At 55.1% G+C, this 17977-nt stretch overlaps 1 protein-coding gene across 5 annotated transcripts in view; it reads right to left on the bottom strand.

Moving 5' to 3' along the window:
• Positions 1-17977, bottom strand: part of DNMT3A (DNA methyltransferase 3 alpha) — a 105554-nt gene that overhangs the window by 65289 nt on the left and 22288 nt on the right. For 3 of the 5 annotated variants that reach the window (XM_047851864.1, XM_047851867.1, XM_047851868.1), the window contains exons 1-3: positions 12909-13120; positions 12536-12771; positions 254-358 (exon numbers count right to left, since the gene is read on the bottom strand). In XM_047851864.1, the coding sequence (XP_047707820.1) occupies positions 254-358; positions 12536-12598 (168 nt within the window). In that variant the 5' untranslated portion in view covers positions 12599-12771; positions 12909-13120. Of the gene's footprint in view, positions 1-253; positions 359-12535; positions 12772-12908; positions 13121-17977 lie in introns of those variants that run through there. The other 2 variants (XM_047851866.1, XM_047851865.1) reach the window with 1 other exon arrangement.

Genomic DNA, 17977 nt, shown 5'->3' with positions numbered 1-17977 from the left:
ACTCGCAACGCAAATCCTCTGGTCTCTAGGGGTTTCCAGTTCAGTGTAGAAAACAGGAAAGCGTGAGGGTGGCGGTAGGGTTCAAAGGACAGGGAATGTCAGTGAGCTCTGCACCCGCAGGGGTGCACCGCATTGCCGAGTCTTAACGCCCCCTGGTCCCCGCAGGACACACGTCACTGCTGTTTAGTGCGTGCGTGTGCGTGCGCGTGCGTGTGTGCGCGCGCTGCGGGGGAGGGGATGCCATGACACTCACCAGGGGGTGCTTGCGCTTCCGCCCAGGCCGCCCCACCTTCCGTGCGGTTGTGCTGGGCTCCTGCCGCTCCTCCTTGCCACGAGCCTCCTCCGGCTCCTCTCCCTCCTGCGGGTACAGACACAGCCTGTGAAGCCAGGGCTGGATCCAAGAGGCCTCCTCCCCTGTCCCACCCACACCCGTGACAGCCACATTCCCGGGGTCGTGCCAGGCTGTTCCTCCCCGGTGGGGATGATCTTCATCCATTTCTTGCCTGGCAAAGCTCAAGCTGCCCCTCAGAGTCCCGTTTAAGCAAAACCTTGGGGAAGACTTGAGGGCAGACGCTGTTGCCCCAAGCGCTGTGCCGCTCTCCTTCCTGGCGGTCACGTTTTTCTCAAGCACAGGGTCACAGCACATGCTCTGACAAAAAGTGTATTTCTGGATAGGAATTTATTTATATGAAACCAACCTTACACAAGTACAAAAGTTAAATTAGCTATGTATTTCATGAATCACCTGTCCTGTAAAGCATAAAATCACATGACACGAAATAGTAAATTTGGCGACTGGAAATCCGGGCAGCCCTTGGCATGGGGACTGTGGCAAACAATGGAGGACTTTCACAGTCACTGTGATGTATCTGCCCTGAAGCATTTGCCATGCATGCCTGTCACCCCACAGGAGCATCTCAGGGACACCGTCTTGGTTCATCTCGATGCCCTGCGTTCATGGAGCTCTGGACCAGAAGCTTGGTCTTGTGAGCCACCTCCCCCAGCACCTGACAGAGCCGGGCCCTGCACTGTCGTCTCATGGAGCACAGAGACACAAACCTAGAAAGTCCTCCTGCCTCACTGCTCCAGCCTGGCCACAAACCACCCACGGGTTTCTTCTGACTCAGCCGGCTCCAGCATGACTAATCACAAACAGAAACAATGATGGGGAAGGAGAAAGGGACCCTGACCCCGCAGAGGGATCTCAGGCAGCTCTTCAAACCTTCCATGATGTCAGGAGCCAAAGATGGCTTCCCAGTCCACCCTGGGGAGGATGCCAACCCAGAGCCGCGCTGGTGCCACAGAAGAGAAAGGGAAGGTGCACAGGTTCCCTGTGGATTTAATCAAGATGTCCCTCAACATCCCACTCAACTTTCATTTTCTGTGATTTCAAAATAGCTTGTGGTTTGCCTGTCTGTGGGCGGGAGGGGAGGGTCCAGGGTGGAAAGAGAGAGTTTGCACCAGGACCAGAGACCCTTGACAGGCTCTTTTTAGGAAGACACGGCAGAGAAGCTGTGAGAGCAGAAAGGCCACAGAGGTGGCCCGCCAGATGGTGGGGAGGGTTCCACGAGGGCTCTGGGAGGCCTGAGTGCGGGGGCCGGGGCACGTGCCCCATGGGAGGCCAGCCCTCCGGCTCTGAGCTGTCCTTGGTGAGACCTCGCAGATACCCCGTATAAGAAATGATCACTTGGATCCCAGAGGAAATATTACCAATGTGTGAAGGTTTCAGTCGAATCTACAGAATGGCAGTGAATTTCAGGCGGAGGCAGGGCTTTTGTTCTGACTCCACCGCTGCTAACCGGGCAACATCTTAATCATTCTGACCAGGTAACCCGGCGTTTACAAAACACAGCCAACGTGAAGTCATGCAAAGGCGCAGGACTTAGAACAAACCAAAGTGGGGCTGAGCCCGGCGTATCCATTAGCTATAGTACCATCTTCTCTGAGCCTCACTTTGCTCATCCGTAAAAGGGGAATCTGAAGGTGTCCATCCTGCCTGCTTCTCAAGTTTTTCAGAGGACCGAACCAATGTTTTGTCCCCTTGTCTGTTTTGTCCACTGCTGAGTTCCCAGAGCCTAGAACAGGCCCGGCGCTTAGTGAGTGTTCCGCATGCCCCCCACAGGAGGGGCTTACATAATCCCTGGCAGCAGGAGGCCTACTCAGCCCCTGCATTTGCCTGGAAAGCACTGGGCCAGACCTAGCCAAGCCTCTGACCACTCCTCACGGCCAGGCCCATGGGACTGGAATGCACAAGGCAACAGGCAAGAACAAGGCACCGATGTGGATCAGGGTCAGGCTGGGTGGCCACGGGGTCTGGAAAGACTCCTACCGCCCAGAAATTCTGGGCTACCAATGATTTCTTTAACAAACTGCATTTCTTACGGAGGGATTCATCTGGTTTTCTAACTTTTACTCTGAACTAACCTGAGAAGTGAAAGTCATTCAGAGCCCCTGAACGGCACTAAGGAACCACAATCACCACACTGCGATGACCTAAAAACAATGACACTTGACATTTCAGGACCCGTGAGGCCGGTGCAGCCCGTGCAGAAGCCTTCAGGGGCCCCTGAGAGGCAACTGCTGTGCCACCCGAAGACTGTTGTAAGTTGGCCCCTTAGTGACACTGGCTATGCCTGACGCATAGGAGATGTTCCACGTATCTTCCCCCCATTGAATTCAGCTGGAGGAAGGGGTGGGATGCCTGAATGCCATGCCACCTGACCAGGTCCTGACATGTTGAGAGTGTGGACATCACCGGGGCAGGCTGCCACATGCTGAGCCCGTACGTTGGCCCAGGTGCAGGGCAAAGTGCGATACGCTCGGTCCGGCATTCAGGCCTCACCCCTGGCTTGTGTATGAAGAAACCCAATCTCCCCAAGAGCCCGGGTCAGGACTCGAACTCAGGTCCGCGTAACAACTGGCCCATGCCCTTTCCATCAGACCCTTAAGTACGGCTTTGTACAAAGCATGTTATTTGGGGCCAACACATCATTCTTCCGTGATGTAGTGATGTCACAGGGCAAGGAGAAGGGCGGTAAGGCCTCCGGCTCGGGACCTGCCTGAGTCCACACACACAGTCAGGGGGATGACACACAGAGAAGGAGAACAGATGGCTCAGGGCTGTGCCCCTCAAGGAGGCGTATCAAGAGGTCCATTCTCGCATCTGTCACGGAGCTGGCTTCATTCAATATCTTTGCTGATGGGTTGAGCAAAGGAATGTAAAATATGCTTATCAAATCTGTAAGCAGCCCTGGTTAGGCAGCATCACTAATACTCTGAAAGGGAAGAATCTGATCCCCAGTGACTTGGAGCAGCTGGAAAACAGTAACAAATTTAGCAGGAACAGACATGAGCCCAGGTTGGTTTCCTCATCTGTCAACTCGACTAAGGGGACTGAATTAGTCAATCCCTACAGTGGGGGTTGGCAGGAAGGGGACAGAAATTCTAGTTGGGTGGGATTTGGAGAGGGCAGGGATGAGCTGGCCTTTCCGTCCTGCTCTTGAGTCACTAGTAACTTCAAGCCATCTAACCTGAGTCTCTCTTTGCTCACCTATGAAACGAGGCTGATAATATCTACCTTACAGCGATGCCGTGACAGTTGAATGAGGTAATCTATCAAGAGCTGACACATGAGAGTCACTGAAGAACTACTAACTCCCGCTCTACACGTCCTGACCAGAACTATTCACAAAAGTGCATCCCTCCCTCTTCCCCTTCCCCCCTCCCTCCCCACCCCCAGGCAGAACCCAGTGCCCTGCATTTGCAGCCATCACTCACTGCTACAGACCAAGCCCCGCATCTGGCTGGTACCACTGCAGTGGGATACTCAGGAACACCGGCTCTCTGATCTTTCCAAAATGCAAAGCTGATTATGTCACTCTGCAGAGCTTAAGCCCTTGCCGAGGGGGCTCCCAGGGGCCTGCAGGATCCAACCAAGCTCCTTAGCCCGTGTGAAGGAAGTCCCCCAGGATCTGGCCAGCCGCCTTGGTCTCCCCTCCCCACCGCCTTCCTCCCACTCACCGTAAACAGACTGCACCAGCTGCAAAAGTGGGCTGCTTCCTTCCCCGGCGCCGTGGCATAGGCCATTCCTTCTGCCCTGACTACCTCCCCCTCAGGTTGACCAGCAAATCCTTACTTTTCCAACCTAATTTCCTGGATTTCCTTCCTCTTGGTCCCTTCCTCTGACGGAGTCCATAGGTCCTTTCTCCCCATAGCACCAAATACCCAGCACTGCAATGGCCAGCAATTGTCCTGGGTGGGCTGTGAGGGCCTTGGGAAGGGATTATGTCTTATCCACCTTGGCATCCCCAAAGCCTAGACCGATGCGCCTAGCATGAGGCAGGCACTCAAAAGCACTTGATGAGTGACTGTCACATAGTAGGTACTCTCAGTAGGTGACTCCGTACACACCGAGAGAGGCACACATGCAAATCTACAAACCTACAGTTACGTGAAGATAACTGTGCATGAGGCTCCGGTGCTGCCCTGAGCTTTATGATTTCAAATCAGGAAACAGGATGACTAACGTGTACTTTCTAGGCTTACACAGAGTCATGTCACTTTACATTTATGTAACTCTTTACAGCTCTCAAAGCACCTTCACATTTGGTGGCCTGTTAGGTTAGGTAGTTACCATCAGCCTTTCTAAACTTCTGAGGCTATGATTTGACCTAGATTTTAACCCAGCTCACTGGATGGATTATTTTAAGCCACATACAACTTCTCATTCTGATGAGCTGGGCTATGACGATAATAATCTCTTGCAGTCGTACAGTAGGTGGTAATTAACGGAGCATTTTCACATACATTATTTCATTTTATTCTTCTGCTTTACAGAAAGCAGAGCTGGCATTATTATCATTATTTATTTTTTTTTTTCCATTACACAGGCGGGAAATCTGAAGCTCAGAGAGGTTATCTAACTTACAGAGATCAGGGAGCCAGGAGAAAAGGTCTTTAGAACCAAAATTTCAATCTTTCGACGCCCAGCTCATGGGTTTTTCCACTGCCACGTGCCATTACACCCTATGACGCCACGTGCTGCTGATGTGTGTCACCGTGTGCGTCACAGGGAAACCGTGAGCGTGCGGGCGATCCAAGGTAAAGGCACACCCCGGCATTCACATGCGCGTATCCACACAGCTGTCTCAGGAGGCTCACGCCTAGACACAGGACCCCTCCCCTAAAGAGATCTACGTCCCACCCAGAGACCGCCGGCAAGATGTACGTGCTCCCTCCAGAGCATACAGAGGATGCTACCGACCCAGCATCCGTTGAGCAGATGTCTCAAGTTGGTGTTTGAGTTGAGGGGATGAACTTGACAGATCTAGCCAGCCACTTGCCCAGACCCTTTGGGACAAGAGGCACGTACAGCCTTGGCCAGCTGGCCGGCTGGCCTCCAGGGGCCGTCTGTGATCGTGGAATTCAATGGAACCGATTGGCCTCTCCGCCAGGCCCAGCCCCGTTCTGGGCGGCCCGAGTCCCAGCTCTGCAGAGTGACAGCCACAGGACCCTGCACACCACACTGCGCACATGTGCTCACAGGTGCCACACGCCCAGGCTGGGCCCACAGACAGGTGGGTGGCAGGGCACGCTGCCGGAGGACGCGTGCGGAGGACGAGGCTGCAGCGTGAGTGGCCACGCGGTGGCACCAGGAATGGTTGCACATACCCCCCAAAGTCCCTTGCTTTTAACGATCTCAGTCATCTCCCAAACTATGAGTCCTCTGTTCCAATTATTCATCAGTATTCAACAAGTATTCACTGCCCCCTCGGTCTGCTTCATATTATACATACTGAGGAAGGCCCCATCCCTCCCAAAAGGCCATGCCCCCGAGGGGTTCCCACAGCTCCAGTGCCCCATAAATGCCATTTGGAAACCCCAAATGGTTCAAAATGGTGGTGCCTGGGGTTTCCCAGGCCCTCCTGCCAGGGTGCAGCCCTCCCCGACAAGCTGTGTGCCATGATGGGGCCTCACTGCCTTCTGGAATGGAGACTCCACTAAGCATACCCAACACACTGCAGCCCAGCAGGTTAACCTCCGTGGCCTCAAGGCCAACGCGAGGCCAGGCTAATGGGCGTGCTCAAAAAATATTTATCCGGCACCTATTGTGTGCTGGATACAAAGATAAGCAAATAGAGCACTCGGTTTAGAGAGAGAGACAACACATAAATAAAAAAGCACCTCAGTACAGTGTCCCTTCCGTGGACCCCAAGCCCACCCAAGCTCTACATAGCTCTCCATCTCATCCCCACCCCACCAGGCACCCCCTTTCCGGAGGCATTAGAACGCTACGTGGGGCATGATTTTTCTCGATTTATAGAGGGAGAGAATCCGGCTAAAACTACTTCATAGCCGTGTGACCCTTTGCCAAGTTTCTTAGCCTCCCTATGCCTCCACTCCTTCTCTCTAAAACGGGGGTGACGAGAGGAGATGCCCCCTGGGTTATTGTGGGATTGAGTGAGTTAATTGCCAAGCCAAGGAAGCTCCTTTACATGGCCTACCACAGCGTGCAGACATTAAGTGGGATGATCACAAGCAATATCCCTCATTGCCCCGCAGCTCTCTGCAGGGCACGACCAGGCCCAGGTGCCAGAAAGGAAGGGCATCGTCCCCATTTCCCGAACGTCCTGGAATACCCCCTCCAGTCTGCCCTTCTCTGCAAAGCCGAGCTCGGCTATTCCCACCCAGGCCCTGTGGGACGTGCTTCTTGGCAGGGAGGGGCTCCATCCCCAGCCTGACCATTTAAGCCATGAGGGACCTGGGGAACCTCACCTGAGCTTCTGAAGGGAGCCACTGCCCTTCCCGTCAGGAGTTGGGGCTCCCTGTCTCTTGCCTCAGTGTCGCTTCTATTCAATGCATGAAGGGAAGAGGGACCTCAGGCCTGTTTTTGAGGACCCAGGAATAACCTTCCTTCCACATGCCAGGTTCTCAGTGGACTTTCAACCCACACCACACCCCGCCTGCGTTTTCCACCCTGTCACCCCAAGCTCCTGAGATCCTGGGGGCTACATTGCACCTACCCCACCAGTGTGCGGATAGGCAGGTAGATAAATACATGGGTGGGTAGGTAGGTAGGTAGAGAGCAAGCTAGCTACTTATTCAAAATAAGTCATAAGACTAACTTAACACGTCAGGTCCCTGTGTTAAAAACACACCATGTAAACCTCTCTTTTCCCCGCTCAGGCCATGCCGCTGAGTCACACGGCGCATTCCAGACGCAAACACAGGTCTGTCTCCAGAGTCCGAGTGACACCTTCTCAAGACTGTAGTGACTGCAGGTTACCTAAACTTGACCTGCCTACCTCCTTTTACGGTGCGTCACAGATGTGTTTTATGAATTGAAGATCTGTGGCAAGCACGTCTACCGGCACCATTTTTCTGACAGCATTTGCTCACTTCGTGCCACGTTTTAGTAACTCTTGCAATTTTTCAAAAATTTTCATTCTATTTGTTATGGTGATCAGTGATTACGACTTGCTGAGAGCTCAGGTGATGGTTAGCATTTTTAGCAACGTTTCAAAATTAAGGCCTGTACATTTTTTAGACACGTTATTGCACTCTTGATAGACTACGGTATAGCCCAAGCGGAACTTTTAGGCACTGGGAAATCAAAAAGTTCATTTGACTTGCTTTATTGCAGTATTCACTTTGCCCTGCGGATCTGGAAAGGAACGTGCAGTATCTCCAAGGTACGCCTGTCATATCTAACGTAAAGAATCTTAGAGGACCTAAAACATGGGTCCCAGTCGGCTCAGGGGTGGACTGTTTACGTCACACGTCCACTCTCCGTGACCAAGCATCTAATCGACTCCACTGAACTACAAACGGATGTGCCCTTAGTCGTAGCTGTGTTCTTGAAGAGGTAAGGGTAAAGCTACCTTTTCTGTTACCGTCTGCATGAACTAAGAGGGATGCTATTTAAACAACCCCTACAGTGACTATTATAAAGCAAAGAGCTGGCCCTAAGCATTGATGTGTGGGCATCTGAGTGTGATAAAGGCAGAGCGTGCCCAGAGTGGGCAACAGACCTGTGGACCAGCAAGAACAACGGAGAGGGGAGCTAGGGGAAGCCTACCCAGGGTGCCCTTGAGTTTGTGTACCAGGATGCAGGAAGTAGTCAGTGCCCAAGGGAAGTCGGCACTTGCCAGGCCTTTGGGTTGGAGGAGGGAGCCCCGGCCACAGCGGTGGACACACACGCACACGGGCACACTCACTGTGCTCCCCCAGCACAAATATGCATCCACTGCTGTTGCTTCTTCCCCCCCTGGATGGTAGGCACGGCTCGTACCTTCCTATCCCCATTCCTTTACAGGAATGTTTATTTAGTTCATCTGACAGACTTATGGAGCCCTACTATGCACTAGGTGCCTGGAGAGGTACCTGGAAAGAAAGAGAGGAAGAGAAGGAAAGAGAATGGGTGCAGGAGGGAGGCAGACAGGCAGGGAAGGAGGCATGGTAAGAAGGAGGGTGTCCACAGCCCTGTCTTCATTGACCAGCGTGTGTCTGGAGTGTCTGTGTGTGTGCGCACGCACATACCCACAATCGTGCCCACGAGACTTGTGTGTGAATTCTTACTGGAGATGAAGTGCCCCCAACACCCACCCTGGGGCAAGAGCGCTGTCGCGAGGAGTAAGGCATTCCCTGGCCGTCCCGACTTCCAGGCTAGATAAATATCCTGGTCCCTGCAGCAGAAGCAATATGGGCAGGACCCTGGAGGCACCACTCATTCTACCTCTTCATGCAGGAGGCAGCCTGGTGGTCAGCAGCCAAGAGCACAGCCTGCCTGGGTTCCAAGCCCACTTGCTAGCCACTGACGAGCTGTGTAACCTTAGGCAAGTGACCGCACCTTTCCCAGCACCCATTTAGTCGTTAATAAGATGGAGGGTGAAAAGAATACAGCCTATCTTACGGAGCAATGGTCAGAATGAAATAAGATAATGCAAAGCACAGAGCTTAAAGTAGCACCTGGCAGATAGCACTCAGTGCATCTTGGCTGTTGTGTTTCTGAGGCCAGAGGAAAGAAAGAGGGGAGCGGCGTGATCGGGGGCCCAGCCTGGGGCTTGGACTCGTGGCCAGGCGCTGATTCATATTTGGGGAACTGAGGAGGCCTTTCCAGCCCCTTCCTGCTCCCTCTGCCCCTCCCCTCCCCTCCATGCAGGGCCTGACACCCCACCTCCATGCTCCTCCGCAAGCCAGGACCCTGGCTCCGGGCCTCCCTGCTGTTGGACGCGCCCCCCCCCCCCCCCCCCGCCCCACACACATCTCCCATAAGGCCAGCTCCCCCTCCCTCCATGTGGCTACATCTACCCAGCTGACCCACCCTGGAGAGAACCCCAGAGCTCTACCCACCCCCCCAAATCTGCATTGTCCCAGCCTCCCCACTTAACATACGGATGGCAAGGCAGGGGAGGCCACAGGGAGAAGAGGTGCTGGGCAGACCCCTCTATGCACTCCCAGCCATACGCACTCTGCCTCAGCCACCACTGCACCTAGCCTGCTTGACCCAGGCCCCAGGCTGCTGTTCGGTGGGAGGGTCTTACCCCTCTCATTTCCCTTTCTCTGCTATCCGCTATGTATTTCCTGAGCATCTACTCTAGGCTAGTCAGGCCCTGCCCTCCCCTCCCCCTGGATATCATCCACACCAGTACTTCCTAGATGCCCTAGAGAGCTAGTTAAAACAGATTGCTGGGCCCCTGCCCCAGAGTTTCTGATTTGCATTTCTAAACTTTCCAGGGGCCACTGGGGCTGCCGGTTTAGGGGGTCACGTTTTGAGAACTGCATGTCCACTACAAACTGTAATTCAAGGCCGACAGAAGGAAGCAAGGGCTTTGATCAGAAAGGAGCAGTGAAGATTAGGGAGCAGGCACACCGGGCAGAGGAAACCGCAGAAACAGAGGCCTGGCAGCTCCAGGAAGTACCCAAGTGGAAGGTGCGTGGAGGCGTGGCCGGGAAGAAGGCTGGAAGGGGCGTGGGGCCCAGTGGAGTAGGGGCCAGTGCGTGGCCACACCCCTTCCCTCTGGCTCACCAAACAGTTCCTTTGTGCCAGGTGCCCCAGGCAACTCTGCCAGGCTCCTTGGGCCGCAGCCCAAGCCCATCTTCCCCCTCTGCAGACAAGGCACCTCTGCCCCAGGCCTGGCTTTCTCGGGCCAGCGTGGGCGGCTGTGTCTCTACCCGCCCTCCCCGGTGGCTCCCTGGAGCTGTGGGAGCCAGCCCAGAGGTGCCAGGGAGGTGTGCCAGGTGAGCCGGCATGCGCGCTGTGGGCGTGGGCGACTGGGGAGGAGCGCCCGCCATGCCCCAGCCCCCGTCTATCGGCCGCTCTATCAGCACCAGGATCTGGGGCTTGGGTGTGTGTTTGTTGCCGCGTGAGCCAGAACAGTTACTATGGGTAGATAATAATAGCAATCGTAATCCCTCATAATTGGACCAGACTTTGCTGTTTGCAGGGCATTTCCATGCCCGTGACCTCATCTGACTTCCACAACCACCCTGTAAAACAGGCACAGCCAGAGTCATGATCCCCACTTCACAGCTGAGCGAATGCAAGCCCGGATGGCCTGAAGTCACATCTCCAGGAAGTGGCGTACTCAGGCCCGGGCCCGGGGACTTCTGACTCTGTCCAGTGCTCTTTCTCGATCTTGAACTGTCATCACAGGGAGCCTGATCTGCTGCTTTCCATGCGAGGGAGCCAGGGCCTCTGCTATCCAGGGTGGCACAGTTCAGTAACAAGAGGAATCCAGCCTGACTGTCCTCCCCCCCCTTCCCCACCTGCCAGTGTAGGGACTGGAGCTGTGTCAGCACCAGTCAGGGCATCAGGCCACGTCGGGAGGTCAGGGTCACCTAATCCAACAGAGGAGCAAAGCAGAGCTGGTGGAGGGAAGGGAATTACCCATAGCCTCCACTCAAGAGCACAGGTGGCCAGCTGCAGGTGGCCCTGACTCCGTGGTGGCAGGGTGTAGGTCTACTGCCACCCGAGATAGGAGTGGCCCAGAAGGCCCACGGGATAACCTGGACTACCTGTTATTTTCTGTGGGGGTCAGAGAGAAGGGGACCGGTAGCGCCTAGAAAGCCTGGCTCAGTGGGCCACGGCAAGCACTTTCTCCCCAGTTTGCTGCATATACGCCCCCAACCGGGGCATTCTGTGGATTCCAGGCTGGGAAGGCAGGTGCCTGCGCTTTGTGCGCACACCTGTGCATGTGTCCGCACGAGGACTGACGCAGGCGGGGCAGCGGGAAAGGTTCTGACCCACTAGGCTCTCATCTGGACCCACCACTGAGTATCTGGGCTCAGCGTCCTCACCTGTAAACTAGGGCCATCTGCCCTTGCCCCACCTGTTTCAAGGGCTGCTTCCAAGAACCACATGGATGGAAACCACTCAGAAAACCGAAACAGGCTCTAAGAATGAGCAAACCCAGGAAGGAGCTGAGCACGCATGGGGGAGGATAAGCAGTGAGCGGGTCTCAGGGCCGCCCCTGACGGTGGCCAAGCAGAGGGGACCCTCCTCAGAGTGCCGGGGGGGGGGGGGGGGGAGGGGGGGCATGCCCGGTGCCAGGTGTCCACTGTAGTTCCAGAAGGACAAACTATAACCCCCAACCAAGCATCACCACCCCTCGCTCCTTGCTCAGGAAAAGGGGAGCAGGCAGAGGAAACTGTGGGGACCAGGGCACGGCAGATAGGACACCCCAGAAAGGCCCGTGGCTGGCACAGCTTCCCCAGAAAGGTGGTGGTGGGGTTTACCATTTCACTGACAGAGGGGGAACACAGAATCCCAACGTTGGGGGTTCAGGGTGGCTTTGCCTACAGGTGGACACGGCTTGGTGAGGTTCCAAGGCAGCCTGTGGGGACCCAGCAGGGATCCCTACTGGTCTGCTGGGATCTCCTCTGATTTAGGCTCATCCTGGAGTTCAGCAGAGGGTGATGAGGTCACCTCTCATGGGGCTCTGAAAACAAGGAGGTCATTAGCTCCATGGTCAGAAGTGACACTCAGAGCCCGGGGTGGGGGTGAGGGGCAGGAAATCACCATCTCCAGGATGACTGGTGTCACCCTGGGTGGGAGGGGGAGCCCTCACGCGGCCTCACATCTACCAACCTCCCTGAATTTGTCTTTGGCCTCCCAGAAGCTACCGAATACCCTGGGGAAGCAGAGGCAGCTAAGACAGGTAAAGTGACCAACCCAAGGACACAGGGCTGGTAGGAGGCCAATCCAGAAAGGAATCTGGGTTTGGGGACACGCTGCAAGGCCGACTGCCAACACTGTACAGACCCAGGGCTTGAGCCTCTGCTCAGACACCAGGAAGGTGAAAAGCCTGGGTCCTGGAGCCTGATCATGTGGTTCAAGTTCCCACCGTACCACCAGGACTGAACCTCTACCAGCCATCACCCGAAGGGGGACATCACCCCCCTCCACCGCCCAGCGCGAAGGCTGAGCTGCGCGGTCCAGCGCTCAGCACACCAGAGCTGTCACTGCTCGGGGACGGGCCCTCCCCTTCCCTGGGTTTGGGGTCCCAGGGGGTCCTGGGCAGAGCCAGCCGCTCACCTTGCGGTCCTCCTCCCGCTCCGGAGCGGAGCTGCTGGTGTCCCCGGGGCCGCTGGAGGGCATTGCGGGCAGCTGGGCGGTGGGAGGCAGGCTGGGGCTGCGCGGGGCTGGGGGGCTGCTGGGCTTTGGGGAAGGAATTATCGTGGTCTTTGTAAGCAAGAGTTAGAACTTAGACATAGATCCCGGTGCTGAGGGAGACTCCTGCTGCCTGCGGTGTGGGCTTCCAGTGGCTCCACCTGTGGGGGAAAGACAAGAGGGGTCAGCAGGGCAGGGCACCCCCAACCCAGGCCCCACCTGACCCCCCCCACACACACCTCAGCCCCGGGGCCTGTGAGGCCTGTTCCTCCGACCTCACTCCTCTTCCCAGGCTCACCAGCAGCTCCGGCCAAACTAGCACCCCAGAGAGTAGGGGAAACCGAGGCCGACTCAGCTGGCAGGGTACTGCCTGGCTTCCCCCAGGGCCACCTCCTGCCTGCGAGGCGGCAACAGTCTCCCCGGGGCCTCCGCGTTGCTGGGGCGCAGTGGGCGCCACTTCTGGGACTTCTAACTGCCTCCTGCCTCCTCCCTTTTCTTCATTCACGTCTGTTCTCTCCTTTGAAAGCTTCCCGCACCCTCCCTCCCACCCAGCCACCCCCTGGGAAATCCCAGAGGTCCCCAGCCCTGCTACATTTTCCTTCTAATCTGTCCTCCCCTCACGCCCCCGCCCCCACACCGCTCCCACCACGTGGAGGAAGTGAGCTGCAGTCACAGGATGTGAAATGAATGTCAGCTCACTTTAGGACCAGCGCCTGGGCCCAGAGAGAGCTGAGGTTGAACTCGGGCTGCGGCCAGGCTGAAGGCCTAGGTTTGCAGTGCAGTCTGGAGGGCGCCCCGGTGGGGAAAGGCCGAAGCCAAGGCCACGGCGACGGCTGACGGGAGGCTGCTTCCCCCCCACCCCCACTCGGGCCCCACGAATCGGCACCATTTGCCCGGGGAACCTGGTGGGCTTGAGGGGGCCCTCTGCACCCACCCTGCTTGATTTTAGGGGCTTTTTCATCTTCCCTGCTTCAGGTGTGGGCCTCAAGCCAGTGAAATCACAAAGCCCCCGCCGCAGGCCTCTGCTCGGGGTGGGGGTGTTGCGGATTCAACCCCCTTTGCTCGGAGACACTGAGTTCTGGACTCCCCACCCCCCAGGAGGAAACCCGGGCCAAGCCCCTGCCTCCAGTGCACCCGCCCGCGGGGAGGGGATTGGCAGGAGAAGGAAAGTGGGAGGCAGCTGGATCTGGGCCCACCCACACCCTTCCCCTTCCAGTTCCCGTTCTGCTTCCCGGGCTTCCCCTCCCTCTCGGGCTCCTTCTCCCATCCCCCTCCAGCCAAGGCTCCCTGGAAAACCAGGCACTGGAGAAAGCACAGGCTTGGGTCTCCCACGGGCGCGGCCCCTCCCCCAGGGACGGCGGCGGCTGGAAGGTGGGTTCTGCCCAGGGTGTGTTGGGACAGGCTGGGGCTGGGAGGAGCCTCCTTAGGGCCAGCACAGGAGGGGCGGTAAGTTCAGACCCCAGTGGGCTGTAGGTGCTCCAAGCCCCCACAGGTGAACCCGAAGGAAACCCCAGGTGCTATGCAGACACGTAAACTCGGCACAGTACTGAGCCCCATGAATGTTTGCTGCCCAAATGCACGAGTGCACAGACAGCAGGAGGAGTATTGCTTTAAGTGTCAGACACGGTGCTAAGCGCGTGACACGCTGGCCTGCCTTCCTTCTTTCCTTCCTTCCTTCCTTCCTTCCTTCCTTCCTTCCTTCCTTCGGGGAGCTTCTAGTACTATTACTATCCCACGTTTACAGTGGAACCTAATGTTCAAAAAGGTTAGGATTTGTCCATATTCTAGAGTCAAAGCAGAAACTTGAATCCAGATCTCTCTCACTAAAGCTCTGGTCTGGGGGGGGGGGGGCTGTCTGTGAAGCTTTGTCCCCCAGCTTATACCACCCCACAGAAACAACTCTTGAGAGCCCATTAGAGAACTGGTCCAACCCAGAGCTCCATAAAGCTTCCCTCCATTATCAGCCAGTCGTTCCCCCTCAAACCCACACCCCGTTTGTTAGCACAAACATGCCCAATGGCCTTCCCACCACCCCTCCCCCCCCAACCACATCAAAACCTTCAAAAGGATAAGGGAGTTATCTGGTTGGAAAGAATATTGAACCCAGAGTCAGCAGATGTGGGTTCTAGTCCTGACTCGGGCTTCCCACCCTTAGTTTCCTCAACCGTGAAATGGTCGAGGTAGACTCCGTTATCTACAAGGGGTCTTCTAGCCCCTCCCGGCCAAGCTACTGGAGGCTCCAAGGGCAAAGGGGAGACGCAGACAAGGCTGGGACAACTTCAGGAGCCCCAGAGCCCCAGAATGGAGTCGGTGAAGACCCAGGCACAAAGTAAGTAAGAGGCAGATAACCCTCCACCAGATGTTTGTCTCAACACTGCCCTGAGGCCCAGAAACACCCAGGGAGCTTCTGCAAGAAAAAAAAAAAAAACAAAAAAAAAAAACAAAAACACTTTCAGAGAACCTCTGGTTGCCATTGAAAAGAGTAGGAAGTAGGAGGGAAAAGCGGAACATCACGAGGCATTGACCCTGAGGGCAGACACCCCGGAAAGGAAAGGAAACCTCTTTCCTCCTCCCCTTCCTCCCCATATCCCCCTGGTATCTGAGAGGCACGCACAAACTCACCGCAAACTCAGCTGACCTGGGTCAGTCTGTAGGTTCCTTTGTGTTACTCAGTGGAACAGATCTGTCAGAAAGTGCTCCTCAGAATCACCCAACATCATCTAAAACCATCCGGCATATGGTCAGGCAGGCCACGCACCGCACAGCCCAGGGGGCCCACGACGGTGGCCAAGCTCCAGGACTCGACACGGCGCTTCCCACCTGCCCTTGGAAGCTTCCTTCTCTCAAGCAGCCCTGCTGAGAGGAGCGGCCAGCTCCTGGGCCCTCGGTCCCAACCCAGCGGCATGTGTCCACCATGACGACGGTCCTTCGCCAAGCACGGCTCTCTGCTGCTCCTGGCGCCGAAGCCTCCTTCTCACCGGTGCCAAGGGCTGTGCCACAAAAACCACCACCAAAGAAAAATCCATGCCAGGAACCCTACCACCAAGGACAAGCAGCTTTTATTTCCTTCTTTACACTTCTAAATGTCCACAGTGGCCGTAAATAATGTGTATAGCAACATCTTTAAAAAATGCTTAAGGAGGGGCGCCTGGGCGGCTCAGTCGGTTAAGCGTCCGACTTCAGCTCGGGTCACGATCTCACAGTCCATGAGTTCGAGCCCCGCGTCGGGCTCTGGGCTGATGGCTCAGAGCCTGGAGCCTGCTTCCAATTCTGTGTCTCCCTCTCTCTCTGCCCCTCCCCCGTTCATGCTCTGTCTCTCTCTGTCTCAAAAATAAATAAACGCTGGGGCGCCTGGGTGGCGCAGTCGGTTAAGCGTCCGACTTCAGCCAGGTCACGATCTCACGGTCCGTGAGTTCGAGCCCCGCGTCAGGCTCTGGGCTGATGGCTCAGAGCCTGGAGCCTGTTTCCGATTCTGTGTCTCCCTCTCTCTCTGCCCATCCCCCGTTCATGCTCTGTCTCTCTCTGTCCCAAAAATAAATAAACGTTTGAAAATAAATAAATAAATAAATAAATAAATAAACGTTAAAAAAAATTTTTTTTTAAAAATGCTTAAGGAATCCCACCAGAAAAATGTCTGGGTATCACAACCTACACAGTCACCATTATCACTCTTCAATTCCAAACCCGCTGTGGAAAAAGGACAGGGATTTTGAATATACACACCAAATTTCACCACCGTCTAAATCCAAGTTGGTAAAAAGTTTTGTTTTGTTTTGTTTCTCAAGACGTACAGTCACGGGCTGGGGCCGAACAGAGAGGAGACACCCCCACCCCCGCGACATTTTGGGGTCTGGAAAGTAGCTTCGTGATTGCCAAATTTCAGACAAAACTGATTTCAAATCAACCTCAAATCAACCAGATCAGACCTGCTTTATGACAAGAATCCTCAAAAGACACTTGAGACAATAGCACCAGATATCTCCCAGACCAGGGGTGAGGGGGACGGACAAGGGAAAATGAAGAAGACTGAAGGAAAGAAGTAAAAGCCCTAGGTCTGTCCCCGTGGAGTCCGAAGGTTTACTCTCTGGAGAGCACAGAACAGAGGTGTCTCTGCACAGAGAGTTGACTGGTGCAGCTGAGAGCAAAGGTAATATATCAAAATCCGGGAGACGAAGATTATTTTAAACGCCGACGTCGAGTGCCCCCAGCTTTTCCCCACTAGGCTCCCAGAACCCTGGCAGCCCGACCCTCGCCTTCTCTGGAGAATCTCATTAGTCCGAGGGGATAGGCCTGCGGACATAGATGCTGCCACCAGAAGCCAAACGGTGTCCAAATGGCTTGTTTAGGTCAACCAGGTGGGTCTGCCGCACAACAAGCCCCAGCATCATGCACAGGTCTTCTAATCCGCTTGTTCGTCCCCCGTGCTTAATCCTGAAAAGGACCATCATGGACCAGTGGACGTCAGAGGGAAGCCTCTGACTTGGAAGACAGAGACGAGAACGCAGAAACCCAAACCAAACCACAACTTGGAAAACCTAGACTTCAGGCCCAGATCAGACGCCGCGTTCACGAGACAAGAACGTGGCGCGATTTGAAGAGAACACTCAGAGAACAAAACAGATTTGCCGAAGGTACAAGTCATGCTAGCAAGATGCAGAACTCAACACAAAGGTACTCCAAAGAGAAAAATGGAAATAGGAGAGGACGGGAAAGACAGCTTGAGAACTGGTCCGGAAGTTTCATCTGAAAAGCAGGCATTACAGAAAAAAAAAAAAACAAAAAAAAAAACAAAAAAAAAAACACGGGAGAAAATTACCAATGAAATAATTCAAGGGAATTTCCCAGAGCCGAGACATGAGTGACCTGGTTGAAAAGACCCACCACGAGGCATGTCACCGTGAAATCTCAGAACACTGACATCAAGAGAGGATCTTGCAGACCAGGAGAAAAAGTGACACATAAAGGTCCAGGAAGCAGAATGGCTTCGGATCGCTCAACGGTAATGTGGAAAGCAAGAAGACAAAGGACCAATACCTTTGGAATTCTTAAAATAATTCCCCCGTTAGAATTCTTTACGCAGCCTCGTCATCATTTACGTGTGATAGGAGAATATATTTTCCAGACTCTCCTTTCTCAGGAACACAGGAAGATGTCCTCTAAGACACACGAGACAAGGGAAGGGGATCTCTGGGAATGAGGTGGAAACAGGCCAGGTGAAGCCATCGAGGGTCACTGTTCGGATCAAAGCAGCGTCACCTAAGCCTCAGGCCTGTTGACTGCTGTCATTGCCATGCCCTTGACCATCGAACGGTCTTTTTAATCCGACAAGACTACGGGTGTCACTCCCTGTTCCCACTCTGCCATCTG

Source organism: Prionailurus viverrinus, chromosome A3 (assembly GCF_022837055.1).
Source record: "Prionailurus viverrinus isolate Anna chromosome A3, UM_Priviv_1.0, whole genome shotgun sequence".
NCBI lineage: Eukaryota > Metazoa > Chordata > Mammalia > Carnivora > Felidae > Prionailurus > Prionailurus viverrinus.
This window is presented reverse-complemented; position numbering and strand designations above follow the sequence as displayed.